Source organism: Phalacrocorax aristotelis, chromosome 1 (assembly GCF_949628215.1).
Source record: "Phalacrocorax aristotelis chromosome 1, bGulAri2.1, whole genome shotgun sequence".
Lineage (NCBI taxonomy): Eukaryota > Metazoa > Chordata > Aves > Suliformes > Phalacrocoracidae > Phalacrocorax > Phalacrocorax aristotelis.
In genome coordinates this window covers 184,813,522-184,832,329 of record NC_134276.1, presented here as the reverse complement: position 1 = coordinate 184,832,329, position 18,808 = coordinate 184,813,522, and the positions used below count along the sequence as shown (strand labels likewise).

Here is an 18,808-nt window from a genome sequence, read left to right as displayed (position 1 = left end):
AAAGGTCTAGAGGGACAAATCCTCCTTTTTAACCAAACCTGGACTCATCCTCATTGCAACCCCATCTCATATACAAAAGGAGGTGGCGACCTGAAGGAAAAAGAATAACAAATTGGACTTTATAATGAAAAATTACTTCCTTTGCTTTAAAATCCACCAGCATCTCCTGCTCTAGATGAAATGGTATTTCTGTATACCTTTTACCTTTGATGTAGTAAGGAGCACTTCTGAAATGGGAAGACCAGGATCCAATCCCTTCCTTCATCTTCTTTAAAATAAGCGTCAGTGATAACAGGCAGTCTTGAACCAGCACTAGTTCAGTGCTTATGAGCTTGAGTTTGGAGTCTTAGTGATCTGCTCCCTTGGTATAAATTTCCAGGTTTTTTAAGAGCCCTGAAAACCAGATTCTACCGGGTAGATCAGTATCAATCAAAGTGGAATCATTTAAGTTAGTGATTAAATTTACAGGTCATAATAAGCAGTAACCTGTATACAGTTTTGAATCATGTTTTGAATTTTTATTTCAAAGGATTTCTGAGAAAGAGGTTTTTCTTTTTGATTGATAGAGCAGTTAAGACAGCAAAACCATTGTGTTCTGCTGACTAATTACATTGCTGAAGGTACCACAGGGCCTACATCCAGCCTGGTCCCTGGTGACGCCCAGGGGAAATGCCCCCAGTGCATGACTGTGAGGCAGGGAGGCTCCTGTTAGCCAGCAGCTGCACAGCCACAGTCCCGCTTTGTACTTTTGGACCTGAATGTTTGGGTTACTCCCAAATCCTGTTTTAGGTCCCTGCATCCTTTCTTTAATTCCATTCATTTCAGCAGGTATATAGCTCAATGCACACTTACTCTGATTTTTAATTTGTTGTTGAATGGGTGCTTTCTTATCTACTAGATAATAACTGTTTACTCTGAATTTGTATTTAGATGCATTTTGTTGGTAAGTAGAATTAATTAACCATGGAGGAAAACAACATGCAAAAATGTTTATTAGTTATCTTAAATATGCTGTATACATAAGAAGATAAGTACATTTATAAAACATTTTGCATTTAAAATAATTTATTAAGCAAGGGAAACATTAGCTGTAGTTAATGAAATTGATGGATTGATTCTGGTCACTAATGGCCATACGCTATGTTTGATATAATTTGGCATAAAAACTGTCAATCTGCTTGGACACTTTTGAATACCTCAGCAGGAATTTATCTGTAACTTCATATGCCTAACACCTTCTGTCCTAATGCCCTTTGGGTTTTTAGAATTAGTGGTGTTCATTCCCTGCCACCTAGATTATATTCACTTCAAGAGAAAAAACAGCAGCCTGTTCTTGATCCCTCTGTCGGAATAAAACAGATTATTCCAAGTCAAGAAAATTTTCTCTCAGAACCTTCTAAAAAAAGTAAAAATCAGAGTTGTCTGTAAGCTGGTGCTGGACTCGGTGACCCAGCTGTTCCTTTATGTCTTATGCGCTTAATGGGATTGAGGTAGTTGTTTTTCTTAACTGTAGAAACTTGCATTTTTGGCAACAGGAATGTCAATGTTTGCACTATTGTTAAATATGAAAGAAATAAAATAAGTGTATATGTGTGCTTCAGTATGTAGCAATGTGACATAGTTTGGATCTAATGAAAAAGGCTTATTTGACAGGCAACATGACAGCAGTTTTCTACCTGGTTCCATATATACTTAAAACAAATCAGCCCTTAATTGAAAAATTTAATAAGTCTTATCTGTTGCATCAGTTTAATGTATTTAAATTACTTAATAGGTTATAAGAAGGTATATGTGGAGAAGAGAGAATGATTCAAGCCCATATTCCAACCTGAGATTAATACCTAAAAATATTACAGTCTGATAACAGTCTGAAGCCTTCTGACTTAATCAGTGTATTCCATTATTTTATTCTCTGACAAAGAGAGCTAGGTATTTGACACATATGCATTTAGTGTTCAAACAAAAAGCATACCAAATATTGTTTAAAATTATAGCAGGTAGGCATGTTAATACATTCTAAAACAAAAAATAGTTTCTGTATATATATATATAGATATATATGTACATATATATATACACACATATATGTATATGTTTCTGTATCTATATGCCAGCTGAACATGAGCCAGCAGTGTGCTCAGGTGGCCAAGGTGGCCAACAGCATCCTGGCTTGTATCAGGAATAGTGTGGCCCGCAGAAGCAGGGAGGTGATCGTGCCCCTGTACCCGGCCCTGGTGAGGCTGCACCTTGAATATTGTGTTCAGTTTTGGGCCCCTCACTATAAGAAGGACATTGAGGTGCTGGAGCGTGTCCAGAGAAGGGCAATGAAGCTGGTAAAGGGTCTAGAGAACAAGTCTTATGAGGAGCAGCTGAGGGAGCTGGGTGGTTTAGTCTGGAGAAGAGGAGGCTGAGGGGAGACCTTATCACTCTCTACAACTACCTGAAAGGAGGTTGTAGCGAGGTGGGTGTCAGTCTCTTCTCCCTAGTAACAAGCAATAGGACAAGAGGAAATGGCCTCAACTGCACCAGGGGAAGTTTAGGTTGGATATTAGGAAAAACTTCTTCACCAAAAGGGTTGTCAAGTATTGGAACAGGCTGCCCAGGGAGGTGGTGGAGTCACAGTCCCTGGAGGTATTTAAAAGAAGGGTGGATGTAATGCTTGAGGATATGGTTTAGTGGTGGACTTGGCAGTGATAGGTTAGTGGTTGGACTCGATAATCTTAAGGGTCTTTTCCAACCTTAACAATTCTATGATTCTATATTGCCTACTGACAGATGAGAGCCAAAATAATTCTTTCTGGCAGCCATTTCAGCTGAAGGTGGGTAAATTGTTTAGCTTCAGAAAAAGCGTTTAGAAGAGGCTACTTAGCAGCTGAATTTCTGCAGTGATTTACGGTCAACTGGTGTCTGATGTGCAGACTGGATGCAGACAGGTTGGTTCTGGTGTGCATTGCAGCAGTGGAAAGCAGGAGCTAGCATTTGCATTTCCACTAATTACTCTGGATTCACAGAATTGTAACTAAAAAGTCATTAGCCCAGTGTTTGTTTTCAAAACTGAAGCTGGGGCTAGTCCAGGTCTCATTGAAATGATTTAGGATTTTTGCAACAGGTTTTGGGCAAGTGTCCCACTTTGAGCTCTGGACACATAAGATCTATTTGACAGTTTGGTTACTGAGCCCCTTAAATCTTCCAACTCAGTGCCTTTTAAATGTTTAGGCACTGCTATCAGCAGAATCATTTCCACACAGTCTAATTTCTCATTCTGTAACTGCCTGATAATTACTTTATTAATTTTGGTGAGCTACCTCGACTCCAAGCTGGCTGTTTCAGGACATGAGGTGTTAGACTAGCAATACTCTGTATTATATTCCCAACGGAATGCTTTCCTGTTTAGGGTTAGTCATGAAAGAGTATTTATTTTTGAAAGTCATACCACATGTTCCCAATCCTTTGTTTGCACAGCTGTAAGAGAAGATAACTCAGTGGAAAGAATAGTCTTTCAAACAAGAAAGAATCATCTTCCAAGACAGCTTTTTCACTTCCTTTGTGATCCAACAGAACCCATAGCTTCATATGCTTGGGCATCTGAAATTAAAATCAGTGTTTTTCTTATTATGTGGTATAGGTTAGGTTTTGGGTTGACGATACCTGCCAATCTGCTCTGTGTGAGTGCACAAAGAATGTAATTTATTAACAGCTTGGAAAGCCATTTTGGCATTACTAATTGTCATTTGTTTTCTCATGTGGTGTAAGACTGCAAGAGACCATAGGAAGACGATAAGACTTTCACATGGAAGGCAGCAGTATAGATCTCTTATTAACTATAAACAATAGGTTATAAAGTATAGTTTGTTATAAAAATAATTACATTTCACTTCAAGTACATGACTTTTTAAAAGGGGAGAATATTGGGTTTAGTAGCATGTACTCTTCAAATAAAGTCTACAGGTATAAAAAATAAAACTAATTTAAACACATTCCAATAAAATAATTGAACTTAAAGAAATGAATGCTACCAAGGGCAAGCCAGTAGTATTTTGGTGGAAGTGGAATGAGGTGAAACCATAGATAATTTGGGATCATAATGGCTGCCGCCGTGAGTGAGTGGAGATGAGACACTATGTCAGAGAAGAGCTAGTCTGGAAAAGTTACTTCAACCCAGTCAGACCTTTAACCATCAAAAAGATCCCTATAATAATGTCTCCACCTAGAAAGGTGCAAGGGAAAAAGATCAGGCCTACATTTTGGAAGGATAACCTAAGACATTATTTTCTCAACTCTCTGTGTTTATTCATTTACTCTGTGAAGTGAAAGATATTAGGTTACATATTCTCCTAGCTAAGGAGGATTTGGTGGTTTGGGTTTTTTTTTAAGAATTCTTTATATGATTAAACAAAACTATTTTATATGTGGCTTGATATATAAGGATCAAGACCGTCAAGGATATTTTACATTTGAACTGATTTTTTTAACAAAGTACCTCAAGGACGTTAATGGCCTAGATTAATTTTGTTTTAGAGCTATGGATCTCATTGTCTCTGTCTTTCCTTGGTTCATAGATTTAAAAAGGAAAATACATATTCTTGCTTTTTCAACTCCTAAATATTTTCTTAGCTTTGAGAGTACTCATATGCAATGAACTGGACATAGGAAATACACTACAATAAAGAAATATTCTGCACCAGCAAAAGAGATTGTGACTGTCAAAAAAACAGTATATGAGTCCAACAGTTTCTGTATCTAGAAAAATTCCACTTGTGTAATGGTTTTACTTCACTTCAGATTCCAGCAAGTATTACATATGGCTTGAATAGTTTACATGTAACTGAAAAAAATATTTGTGCTAGAATCAGCCCTTAAAACAGGTTGTTATCTGTTCTGATAGGCTTTTTTTAGTAATAACTATCAATTTGTTTTTAATTTTATATATACCCATATAAACATTATTGAATTAATATATGAATTTTATACATCTATAATTAATCTATTAATGTATAACCTTATATAAATTAACAGGAAGGAAAGTAGTTGTTTTGTCTAATCTAAATAGCATATATTCAAAGTTTCCTTTGTTCATAGCCCCAGAGCTTGTAGTCATGCTTATAACAATAGCTTCACTTTCTGGGTAAGTTCCAGATTTGGAAAAGCAAAATCTTTGCTCAGAAGGGAAACTGCTTTGTATTGTCAGTTCTGCACCTTTTTGATCTTCTGGTGCATTTAAAAAAACATGGCATAAATTTGTCCCTGTCTTCCCTCCCTTCTTTCCCCAAAAGCCAGGACAGAATATTATACTTCAGTAACATAATTTTATTATTTTTGGACCAAGAGACAGAGGGTTGGACATTCTTAAGGAAGCTGCCATCTACATAAAGTCCTTTTTAGGACAGTGGCTTTACTGCAGTCACCAGCTGGCATCCAGGGATGACTCCAGATCTTTAGACTGAGCCATCTGAAAATTATGCTCTCTCCTCATTATTATTTCCTCAGTTTTGATACAGAGAGTGATTGCCATTTCCTTACGTGGTACCCTGTCTTGGATGTGTCAATACTCATCCTTTTTGAGAAAAGGAATCTCTCTGAAACATTAGTTTTATTCCAGACAGCAGTAGTTTGTTCCTTTTTATGAAGTAAGGGGAAAGTAGTTTGACTTGATTAGATGATGGGCTTCAAAGTAGTTTTCATTCATCCCAGGACTTAGTTCATATCAAGTATTTTACCTCTTGCTTCCTTGTGGCGTCTGAGGCAGCACCTGTGTGTTGGGGCTTTTTGCTTGGTTTCCTCTTGGGTGCTCTGCATGATGATATCACTAAGCTGATCTTCTGCTAGCATGACTGCAGCCTGCTGAGATGAGGAGGCACAACCACAATGTTGGTCTGTTTTCTGAGGAGCTATGTGATGCAGGATCAGCTATACTTAGAAAGCAGTATCTGGGCAAAGCCCACCATCTTTGTATCTTCTTGTTCATCCTAGCAGGTGGGAACAGTCTGACTCCATCCAGTACTCTGAGCCTCACGGTGGCAAACCTGATATGATCTTTTCATTTGATTTTCATTAGGACAAATAGACTTTACTAATTACTATTTTTTCTGTTCTAATGTGGTGACAGGGCTGTCAAACAAACATCTCAGGGAATGTGTCAATTCAGATAAAAATTGCATGTAAATATTTCCTGATATTTTCCAGTTGGTAAGATATTTTGTTATTGTCATCTATTCAGTGTTCTCCTTCAGTAGATGCCTGCTACCCTTTCCTCCCATGCTTTCCACCTGCATTCACTGTGGGACAACATTGTGCGTGCAGCCAGGTAGTACAGATAAGGTGGTGTGCCCCAGCACTACAGTCTAGCTTTGCCACAACTCGTTTTCTGTAACTGTACTGTAAACTTCCCCGTTTATGGAAGAGGTACCCTGTGCAGCTGGCAAATCCCACCAAGGTGCTGAGCAGATATTATTGAGCACATCAGTTTTGTACTTAGGAGAGCACAATATTCTGTTAATTTATTTTCCCCCCTGTAAGAACAGGATCTCGGACTTGTGCTTTTTAAAATTTCTGTGGCAGACAGTCAGTACGCTTACATAATACTCTCAGGGAAGTGAAGGGTGATATGATATCTATAGTAAAACAGCAATGCCTGGGGACCCTGGGGGAATTCCAGACCACTTCCTGGCTTTACATTCATGATTGCTCATGAGGTACCGTGTTCATTGCCAGGGCTGAGATCTTGTCCTCTGCAGTGTCTCACAGGTCTGTTGAGGGAACTGAAGTACCAGGTACTATGAGTTTGGTGTTATAAATCTTTTTGGTTTCTCAGAATTATTCTGTGCCTACTTGTTTGGCTTCTTACAAGCTTAAAGAATCCTGCTGTCCTTTTTCACCTTTGGTTATTTTCATTATAGAGGAAATCAATGATAGCCAAGAATTTCTTTGGCACAAAAAATTTGGCAACTTCAGGCATATTTGCCAATATCCTTGCTTATAGAGCCAAGCTCAGCAGTCTTTTCAGACATCAGTTTATCCAATATTTTTGTGGCTTTCTTGTCACTAATGGTGTTTTGGACAGCATCTTTCTTTTCACTTCTGGATACTGCTTTCTTCCCATTCTTGGGCCTCTTAATTTACAGTCTCAAAAAGACTGTTTCATCCCTACTCCTCTTAATTTACAGTCTCAAAAAGACTGTTTCATCCCTACTGCCTGTGGTTTGGGCAGCTTCTATTATTTCACTATTCAGACTCCAAGGAGATTTTTAATTCTTATTTGTATTTATTCCAAAGGGAGAGCAGCTTCCATGTCTATCAGTGTGCCATAGCCTCTCACGTCTGCCATAGCAGTAGGTAGAAATTACTGTTAGTAATGTTCATGAAACCCTTTAAAAACTCAATTATTCAATGGGAAGATCACTGAACTTCCAAAACCATTCACCATTGATATAAATTAACTAATGGAAAGACTAGACATTTTACATTGGTTCTCAAGGTATTTCAGGCCCTTTATTTGATCCAGTCAGAAATGCTGGCCAACCTGTGAGAAAGCAAAGCCATAGATAAAACTCATAACACAAATCACTCAAAGAATTAACAGCAGGATTCATCTCCCATGGCCTGGCCCAAAGTGTGGGATGTAAAGAAGCAGCATGGCATTAATACAGACTTCTTAATATTTGTGTATTTGAGGTAAGGTATGAAATACTGGCAGTGCAATTCAGTGTCCTGGACTGCAGAATCTCCAGGCAGCTGGAAATACCACTGATATATTGGTAGCTCAGATACCACTGCAATGTTCTTGTAAAGTAGCATGCACAGACTCAGTACTTACAATTTTTGCAAGAGCATTTTTTCTAAGGACTAGATCAAAGATCAACTGGTATCACTGAGCAGGAACTCAAAAATCTATTATTACAATTCAAAGAAATTTGATTAAATATTCTGAAAAAAGCATATGTTGCCAGGATCGCTTGAAGGTAGAACATCACGTATCAGTCAATTATAAACAGAGCACACCAACACAAATCCAGTAGATTTCTTTGCTACCTTACACCTTCTTTGCTTTACTTGTCTAAGTGGTAGAACATAAGCATCTACACTTGATGTGCTGTGACCCAAACATTAACAGGAATGATAACGTTTCTGAAGAAGAAAGAGTATTATTTTAATATAAAATGTCAGCGTGGTGGTTATTTTTGGCCATAACTATGAGAACACTACAGCCAGACATACACTCAGAGGAAACGGGGTCTGGAAAGGACCTCAAAATCTTATCTAGGCCATTCTTCTAATGTTCATTCCTCGTTCAACTTGGCCCAGCTTGTTCCATCTTATTTAATTAATCTGCACTGAAGTACCTCTGATGTTGAAGGCCTCACATGACCTCATCTGCCTCCCAGACAGTCTCTTCTTCTAACTCATTGTTAGAAAGTTTTTCTAATGTCCAGCCACGAACTTCTGTGCTGCAATTTTCTTTCCTGTACACATTCAGGTAGTGTCAAGGCTCTGTATTTTTGGCTTCATGAAAACATTAATCTGCATTTAATTTGAGATAAGTTCTGGGCTGATGTCCCAGAAGAAGTGAGAGTGGCAGTTCCCTTTTGCATGAGTCCCTTCATTGGATCAATGGTCCAAGGACTCTACTGAATGGTATTTCAAGTTAAAATGTGTTAAGGTGATAAATACTGATTAACTGATAAAGCGTGCATGACACTTCCCATATGAAGGGGAAGATACACTGGCCAGAGACACTGAGGCCGAAGCAAATTGTAGTTGTATAAATTTTTGCAGAAGATATTCCTGGCCAGTCCCAGATCCATCAGGATTTGGGAGAACTGAAGTTATCCTTCCAGCTGTGAATGCCACATGTCCCCCCTCTCTTCAGTTCTGGCTGAAGGGATTTCTAGACAACACTGATGAGGGGTATGTATTACACATCATGAGGACTTAGCAAAAAGGCCATTTTAACTCATGATTCTCATTACTGCAGTTCAGTGGCTGGCAGAAGTCTTCATGTCTGTGTCCTCATCTGCTTGTTTCATGTAGTGGCACACAGTGTTTCAGAGCAGATGTTTATTTTTCAAATCAAGATGCTTATATTTCTCCTTCACCCTGCCCATTATATGTGGGCAGAAACATTCCCTCTTCTGTGGGCTTTCAGAAGCACTTTGTATCTGGATATCTTTGTGTCCAGATAGAGAATAAAGAATGCCCTAAGGAATGTAGGGTGATGCCCATTACGCTGACATCAAGGATATGTATTTGCCCTTCTCACACTAGTCTGAGCTGAACCCATTAAAATATAATGATGCACATATACAGCAATCTTGCAGTAGCTGCTGAGATATGCTCATATTTTCTGAGTCCTCATATGATGGTCTCAGCAAGTGATGTTTGTGTGCTGCACTAGTCCACGTTTTCCTGCTGTCTTTTTAAATGCTGGGAAACATTTCTAAAGCATTAATATTTGTGAGAGCTGACGGACTTTGATTATTCAACTGGGCCAACCTTTGGGTTATGACTCAAATGTTTCTGAAGCAATGTTGATGGAAAATTTCATGGACTTGCTTTTGTCTCCTCCCTAGAGTGTACGCTATCACTGCAGTAGAGATCTGGAAACTGACAGCTCAACATCTGGAACAAAGTCCCTACAAAACTCTGTGAAAGAGTATTTAAACCAGAGAATTCAGCTGCTTAGAGGCCATGAGAGAATTCTGTTGATTCATAAGGAGCGGTCTTGTTGTACTCTTTTTCTAAGTGTTTTGACATGCCTTCAGCTGGTATAAATGAGCATCATCAGTGAAAAAAAGCCTCTTAAAAATTACTGAGAATTTGGCCACATATCAATTAAGTTTTTAAGCCAAATAAAACCCCAAACGAGGCACATCATTTTTTTCTCCTGGCATTGTATCTGATGGGCATTTAGCTAGCCTTCTAAGAGTACTATAGATTTGATTGTTTTAGAGTTTGAGGATTTTCTTTTAGTATTATAGTATTTTTTGATAAGTTGAGGCTATCCTTTCCAGACAGCACTGGCATTTAGTTAACATTGATATCCATGACCCTTTCCTCAGTGCAGGACCGACTTTGCTAAGACGCCTCTCTGTTTTAAGGATCTAAAAATAACACATGGGGTCCATCTGCCTGCCCTGCATAGGCAGAAATCATCCTTCTCCCTTCAGCCAACTGATGCTATCTTCAGCCTCAGGATGTTATCTGACTTCTTCTTAAGACCCAAGAATATTTTTTAAGAAACTAAAATCAATACCTTGCAGCGATTGTAGAGCTTCTGTAACTCATTTCCAGCAGCTCTATTAGGATGAATTTGTGTGTTATTCACACACAGTGCTTTATCTGGTGGCAAGTTTTCCCAGTGTGCTTGATAATGCTATCACAGAGTAGCATACTTCACAAGATCATTTTTATTTTACACTGTATTTTCAGGAAAGCAATACACTTTGCATGTTGTTGGTTTTTAACAGGTATTGGGGAAATGGGTGAGGAGTCACTGGGGCATCAATAGACATTGAACTTGTGTGTTACTAGGTTATGTGAAAACCATTCTTGTTATAGAATTAATGTTACTTGAAAGTGGCTTCTCCACAAACAATTAATAAAATTTAAGAAAAAACCAAAACACCTACCACACAAAATGCTAACATGTTTTAATTTTTTATGTTTATTTTTTAGTCTTGGAACTGAACCAGGTGATTATTCCCACTTACGGAACTGTGCCGGATCAGCAAAATCTCCATACTCCTGAATGGGTGGGTACTTCTTTACTTCAGCTATGGCTACCTGTAGTTTTTTCCCATATAGATATGCAACAGTCAGTAGCTGTTCCAGAAGACTAGCATTCCTTTGCATTTGCAGCACATGCAGTTCTTCTGTGTGACTGATTCTGAGTTGCTGTATCTCTGTTTCCCTAAGAGTACCTGAAGTCATTGACTAAGATGTGAAAGTGCAAGCTGACACAGGCACTGGACTCAATTAGAAGTGACCAATATATATTCACTATAAACTGATACACACACATACACCTCCTCTCTATAGATAATTTTGTACATGCATGTATAGGATTTCTGTGTGTTCATGCAAGGATAAACAGTTATGAACACGCCTTACATATAAACGCACATACTCTATAGATTCATACACACCCAGGTATTAGTTGGCCAACATGTGAGTGCAGGATTCATTTTTACAGAAAGCTTGGAGACACCAAGAAATTCCTTACTCCAATCGGAGACTGAAGCAGCAAGAAGAAAAGACACCTGGAAGTGTCCATTCCCTTTATCCAAAGTTCAAGTTCCCCAGCTCACCTAGTGTTTTCTTCTGGTAACAGGCTTCTGGCTCTAGCTCAAGATCCCCTGCCACAGATCTCATTTATCTCTAAGGGCTGGCCAGCTGACCCCAAACAGCCCTGCCATGGCACGTGCTTTGCCAACCTGATGCCCAACTGGCATGCTGATAAGTCCAATTTTACTTTTTTCCCCTTGGTACAAGTGTGGTCTGCAGTTGCATGAGGAGATAGCTATAAGCCTAGACTAAAAAAGACATGAAATCATATACTTATCCTAAAGCTAATAGAGCAACTCCATATAAATCCAAAAAAAAGCCTGTTCTGTGTTTCACTACTCTAATGACAGAGGTTAGTGTCACTGGCTTTGTGTGTGTAGAGGTTGTCTTTTCTAGTCAAGCTACCTCTACAAGTGGATCAGTGCTACAGGAGAACAGGGCATAAAGAAACAAGTTCAACAGTGTCCAGTTGAATTTGAGCACTTAAGAACTTTATGATGGTTTTCACATAGATAAATCATTCAAGAAAGTACTGCAATGGTGCCACCAAGTAACGAGAGCTGCAGCTGGTTCCCAGTCAGCCCTGTCCAAGGCATTGACATTTAAACTATCAGCTATTTACAGATAAATGAACCTGCCTGTGCATTTCTTTATAGCTGTCTACCAGATACTACTCCAGGAATGACAGCCTGCTACCACTGCTACCAGTTATCCCTTTAGCTGGCACAGTGGAGATCTGTTATGACTGTGGAGGTCCGGGTCATGTTGACTTCTCTGCCTGTAAGGAAATATTGGGTTTTTTATATGACTAGGAGAACATACAGTGCAATGAAAAATGAGCTAAAAATTTAAAAGATGCAAATCGAGCTTTCAAATTCAGGGGCTTGAATTAAGCCTGCCCTGTCTTATATGTAGATATTATGACTGGAGCTTTTTCAATAATTTATTTTTCAGCCTGGCCACCAAACTGAAAGCTGTTTTGATTCATACCAAACTTCAAACTGAAATGGGAAACAGAATCATAAAAGAAATAGACAAAAGATTTCCATAGTGGTAGTGCATTTCAGAAGCAGTGTAAATGAGGGGATAGATTCAAGCTTCACTGTACCAAGGTGGACTAGAGCCTTGGGGAGCTGCTCTAGCAGCTTAGCTGGCAATGTACTTTTCATAGTTATGGGTCAGGGTGGGGGTGGGGGTGGGGGTTGTTCCTGCCTCTGCTGTAAGAAGCAAATACCCAAACTACCGGAAGATTAGTTTCCTTCTGGGAGCTGGATACCTTAACCTCCCCTGCCCCTGCTCCAGCATTTGAAGCTCCTTCAGTCTCTGGAAAAAGAATTAAACAGTTTTTGGACCACGATGTGGAACCAACAGCTTCCATTTCTCAACTGAGTGCCCTGACTAGGATATTATAAAAATCCTTCTTGGACTCTCCTTGTGGTTCAATGAAAATTTTTTTATGTATTTATATGAAGTGAAATAGCATCAGAATGTCATATACCTTGTGGTTAGAACAGTCTTCTCTGAGGAGTCTTGGTAGAATTTATTTTTATTTCTACTGAAAATCAACTGTCAAAATCAATTTTTATTTTTGGTTACTCATGTTTACTAGCAGTTGTAATTTCTGCTCAGTTTTAGCAGCATCTTTTCTGCACTGCTCCTTCCATGTCAGGTCCTCCTTGTTGGCTACTGGACAGTTTCAGTGGGTTGGAGGGGCCAGAAAGACAAAACTGAGGTCTGCTGAGCCTGACTGAAATGGATGAGTGCTAACTGTAGCTGGAAATGGAAACTGAATAGGAATCCTAACCTTAAATGATTGAATAGTAGGGAAGTGCTGTCCCTGTTGTCTACACTTAGATCATGCTTTGCAGCTGGAAGTATTCTGGCAATTTGATTTGATTTTGCAAGTCATCCTGGAGTAGCCAAAACTGAGACAGTTATTGGCTAATAGAAATGGCCCTGTTCTTTTGGTGCTGTCTCTATTTATAGGATCATATGCTAAGTTTGCCGCAAGATCCCTGCCTCATTCAGCATGACTAGGACATGAATTTCCAAAAAGTCCAAATTCTGTGAGGATGTTGTTTGTTGTACTTCAGCAAGGTGTAAATTTGGCAGGAAATTGCAGAGGAAAAAATGGAAGGTTCTTACGATTAGAGAAACTGAGTGCAGTCCCAGATAATTGGATTTTATCCCTGCTTCTGCTGTAAGGTTTCTGTGCAAGACTTGCAAAGTCACATCCAGCTTTTGTTTACTTCCTGAATGTCAAAGGGGAACATCTGTGACCCTGTTTACATTAGATCAAAATAGTCACATAAGGACGCGAAAGTGAGTGTATTGCTCTTTGAAGAGAGAGAATTGCTGAGCTCTCTGGAAAGATGTCAATGTCCTGGTGTCTCAAGCTAGAACTCCAAATTTAGAAGACAGTCAACAGCTTTTGGCATTGATCTCTAGACGCCTGATGTGATCACTGTTAAAATGAGGGTTATACTGTTACTTTCTCTCCTGGGGATTTTGTAAAATTAAATTTCTCAACATTTGTAGAACATTGAGATTCTGTGAGGAGAGTACCACAGGCATAGTCAGAAGCAAATACCTATTTTAAGCATTCAGGCTATTTAGATGAGCTGTAACAAAAAAAAAGACGTTGACTAAATAAGATAATAAGGACTATTCCATAACTACTACAAGGAAGGTAGAAATATGGCATGTGGTTGTGCAATTAAGTCATGTGTCATGAACAGTATGTACAAGGAAGACAAAACTGCACAGACAGCATTAATCCACACCTTTTCCAGCTCTCAGATGTTTCATTTTTCAGTCTTATGTGCTTTATAGGTAGATAGTTTGAATTTGGAGGTATAAGATTTTTTTTTGCGAGTCAACATCTCCAGAGGGGAGGCTAACTTCTTTAAATTGTATATTACTGCTGCCCCTCAAATACAATTTCTGCAGCGAGAAGGTTTCAGGGAAGTCCGAAAGAGTGAATTTCCCAGCTCCTGCATCCCAAGAAAGATGGGAGGTGCTGAAAAGCTGGTTTTCAGCAAAGTACTGTCTTCACCTTTCTTTAAAAGTAAGGCCGTTTGGTCTCTAATCAGGAGTGACTGGAATTCCTTCTGCAGCCAGCAGCGACGTGACACTCAGACAGGAAGTCAAGTGGGTGTCTGGTCCAAACTTAGCTCAGGGGACAAGGCATCCCAATGCCTGGCCAGTTAACAACTGCCTTCTGCTGACAGAAATGTATGACTGTAATGATGCCCCGCATTTTTCTGCTTCGTCTTTAGTCTCAGTTTATTTCAGTTTGTTACATATCAAATATTTCTTTGCATGTTGAAGAAATTTTAAAAAAAAACCTTCTGATAAAGTGCTTGCTAATAATTTCATTGTTGCTAAAAACAGAACTGAAACAGTCCTCTGTTGTTATTAGCAAATATGAGTCACAGGGGAAAATGTTAAAGGCACAACTGTTTTAAGGCCCTATGGAAACAGACCAACGTTATTATGTGATATGCAAATAACTTTGCATCTTCCTGAAGTATCTTGTATATTATATTTATATTACATCTTCCAGAAGTAAATGCTTGTGTTGGTTTTAATGTCAGAAAGTTGTCTCTATTGGTCACTTAGAACATAAAATAATAAAAGCTCCTGTTATATAGCTGTGATAGTAAGAAGAACTTGATATTTCTGTAACATTTTCTCCAGATGATCTCAAACCACTTTACAACTAATTGTGTTTCATGATATCCTGGTAATATAATTTGTTTCCTTTTTATTTACTTGATTTGAAATTTCCTGAGGCCTGTAGAGAGAAATAACTGTGCTCCTAAACAGGCACTCTGAAATTTTCACCTACGTAAAACCCACAACTGAAGAGTAACCTGCAGATCCCCGGCAAGACTGTCGCCATGCTCCAGCCGGAGGGATTTTTGCAGGTGCCTGTCAGCAGAGGCAATGTTACACAGGCTCTGCTCTGCTCTCTTGTTTGCCAGTACTGATTTATTCCCTGGCATGCTGCAGGAAGCTGTTTTGAAGCATATCTGTAAATTATGTGTGGTTGCAGACAAGTAGTTTATCCCTCCAGTAATGATTACATTTGGTGCTATTGACAGTCATGCCAAAGGCTCATGCAGACAAAATAAAGTACTTCTTTTATCCTTCCAGTTAGATAAGTCATTCCTGCAGAATCTCTTGTTATTTTTGAAAAAAAAAAAACAGCTTACAATACTGTGCTTGTTCAGGGTGTAGTAAACAATAAATAACTGCAATTCCTGTGCACATATTTTTTCTTCATGATTGTCTCCGTGCTGCCCTTCCCACCATTATCCCTACTGAATGTTTAACAATATAATGCCCAGAGAAGCCTGGAAGAGTGAAGATGGGTTTCTTTGTAATGCCACCGTTTTTTCTCCCCTGGCATGGAGCATCGCTGTTGCTGAAAGGGGAGCTTCCCGTTAGAGTGGTCTCCTTTCATCATCTGCTGCAGGCATCACTTGTAGCCATGACTACAGGAACGGTCTCATGAGTGAGACAGTGAGACGCGGCAGCTCTCCTTAGATACTGGCAAGCCTGGTTATACGTGAGGAGGAGCACAGGGTAACCTCCCTCCTGAGGAGCTCTGACTCCACGGGCTGAGGGTGGGTTCCATAATGTGGTCACCTGGATCCAAAATGGTTGCCTCAGCCTTTAACAGCCCTGTGTGGAGGGCAAGCTTGTCTTCATGTCCCACTTGTCCCTTCTGCAAGTGCCACTCTGTCCCGAGGGCTGGGAAAGCACGTGCTGTTTACCAGCGACTGCTTTTGCTGGGTTAGCAAAGAGCACAGGGAGCTCCTTATTCCTTTGCCGCTGGAGAGGATTAAGAGAAGGTATATAAGCAGAGGGGTGAGCATGGCAGAGGGCTGCTCAGGGCTGGTTGGGGACCTTCAATGTAATTGCATCAGTGCAGCACTTCCCAGCCCTGGCAGGATTCCACCAGCTGTGTGCACATCACCCGGTAGTAAGGACCCAAGTAGTGGGTCTGTAGGATAAAACATTTGGTGCTGAGGAGGTGGTGGCTGCATTATACAAATTTTTGGGCATTTGTTGCTGCCAACTACCTTCAGTCTCATTCCTTGGAGTGAAGAGCTACTGGTGCTCGCCTGATCTGACCCTGCTGTGAACTGAAACGCAGAGGTACACCCACATAAATGTGGCCATGCTGCTTCTAGGCTAGCCCACACGGGTGTACCCTGAGTGTTTCAAAAAGCTTTATCCACAACCTGGCCCTCCCCTTATTCAGACTCCTTCTGTTAATAAAGCAGCTAATAGTTCCTGGTCTCTGAGTGGTAGGCAGGCAGTTGATTGTACAGCACTTGGAGAGTTCAGAAGTGCTGCGGAGTATGTGCTAAATATAATTAGTCTTTTACAACTAAATGTGTTACATTTTTTGTATTTATTAAAGGTGTTAATCAATATTAACCTGCTGTCCACTGCGGTATTATTATGACATTAGGGTCCACAACCTATTGCCTCCATCAGTACTTAAAATGTGATTATGCTGAGGCTAAGAAAATTAGAAAGCGCAGTAAATAGGCCGTGCGTTTGTTTCTTCCAAAACAAAGAGGTATCAATGGTCCTGTTCATTATTTTGGGTCATAATTTGCTGCTGATACTTAAGAAATTAAGTATTAGAATTTCAGACCCATTAACTTATGTGTCTATGCACACAAGCTTGTATGCATTTGTATGATAATTATATTTGTAATACTGTCAAATAATATTACATATTTTTAAAAAACCAAACATTGTCTCAAAGGAATTATTAACTTTAGAGTACAGCACATCTTTTTGGTTTCCAGTCTTGTTTTTCCTCTGGTAATTATGTTGAATAATATATGATTTTTCCTTACAAACTATCCAGTAGGGATTACAAGATGCACCACGCATCTCAGTTAATGTGGCTATTGGAACCTTAACTATTACATTCCCATTTGCATCTTACTTCTTACTTTTAATAGAGCAACATTTAATGTTACGTGACAATTTATTTGTGTGGGTCTTAATCTTGATCTCTTAAGTATTCAGGCTTAATGAGTCAATTCTTTATTATTTTATTGATATAAAAATTGTCTATGGATAGGTCAGTTGAACAATGCCTCCGTGATTAAAAGAATAAAGATTGCATTTAAGAAGTTAGCTTCATAAGTATGAACTTCAATGTATCTGGATTCATGCAGTTCAGCTATATTCCATTGTATCAATGCATAGTTTGAGATATATATATACAAATATATATATATAAAGGTGTATATGTATATATAAAGGTATATGGCAACATGTATATATTCATGTGAATGATATCATATGTGTAAGTAAATTCATGAGTCAGAATACTGATTAACAGACAGTCTTTGCATCTGGTTATTGACAATCCACTTAAGCCAGTTATTGCTAAGTTACATACCAGTTTTATAAGCTTAGAGGAGACTACATTTAAAGGAAAATTATTTAAACAGTGAAGTTATGCAATCAGAAAGTACGACCAGAACTTGTTAGATCAAAACTTGATCTGATGTTTGCTGTCTGCCATTTCTTTCTTTGCTATCCTGTGGATAGGTCATATAGGAAAAAGAGCTAAAAGCTGTAGCGAAAAAACTTCCAAGCTATTACCACTTTTATGCTTTTATGCTTGAATTTCACAACTAAATTCTGTCTCTTTAAACAGAAGTTATTATAATGCTGTTCCTAAGATTCAAATTGCGAAGAAGCTCAATTAAAAAACCTTCTGGTTTATGCAGTGGCAACATTTCCCCTCCTTATTCATTATTCCAAGGTTTGGGCTCTGTGTTTCCAGCATTGCAACATGGAGCAATTTTAGCCCTGGCCAGAGTCCACTGGGGTCCTGGGGGAGAGCAGAGGCTGCAGGGCTGGGCTCTGTGCCTGGCTGGGCTCAGCTCCCCACACCCTCTCTTCTGCTGCTGCCCCAGCGCCTACCATCCTGCCTCCCAACAAGGGCTGTTTGGCTGTGGTCGATGCTTTCCTCCCGATGGGAAGCTAGTCAACAGGAAAACATCATGATTATGTTTTAAATGAGATTGGAAACGGTCAAAACAAAGCTGTATTTTTCACTCATGGCTAGTCCTCAGCAGGACAAAAACTTGTCAGGGTCAAGCCTGATTGCTTGATGGGACTATGCCAACTCTAGCTCTCAGGAATGTAGAAACTCACATCTGTGACTTACTTTGGGTGATAGAGATAGTCAGTGTCATTGTCGTCTGGTGATGCCATCTGAAAGTTTAAAGCACTTTTTTTCCTAAAACTTTATTCACAGTGTGCAGTTGTATGTTGATTTGGTGACTGCCTAGGTAGTTGCTAAATCCTAGGCCAGGCTGTGAAACTAACATAGAATATATGTGTATATTGGCCATATGTCAGCCTATATATATATGTATGTATGCATTTCAGCAGCTGCTCACTGTCAGGTTTGTCACAAATCTCTAGGCACAGGTGGGATTCAAAGGGAATTGGTTCTAACCAAGAATCTGCTCAGTTCTGT

The 18,808-nt window shown here is 39.3% G+C and overlaps 1 protein-coding gene across 1 annotated transcript in view; it reads left to right on the top strand.

The window, feature by feature from the left end:
• ANO6 (anoctamin 6) overlaps window positions 1–18,808 on the top strand; it is a 76,764-nt gene that overhangs the window by 17,567 nt on the left and 40,389 nt on the right. The window contains exon 2 of the mRNA XM_075091896.1: window positions 10,672–10,748. Coding sequence (XP_074947997.1) covers window positions 10,672–10,748 — 77 coding nt within the window. The remainder of the gene's footprint in view (window positions 1–10,671; window positions 10,749–18,808) is intronic.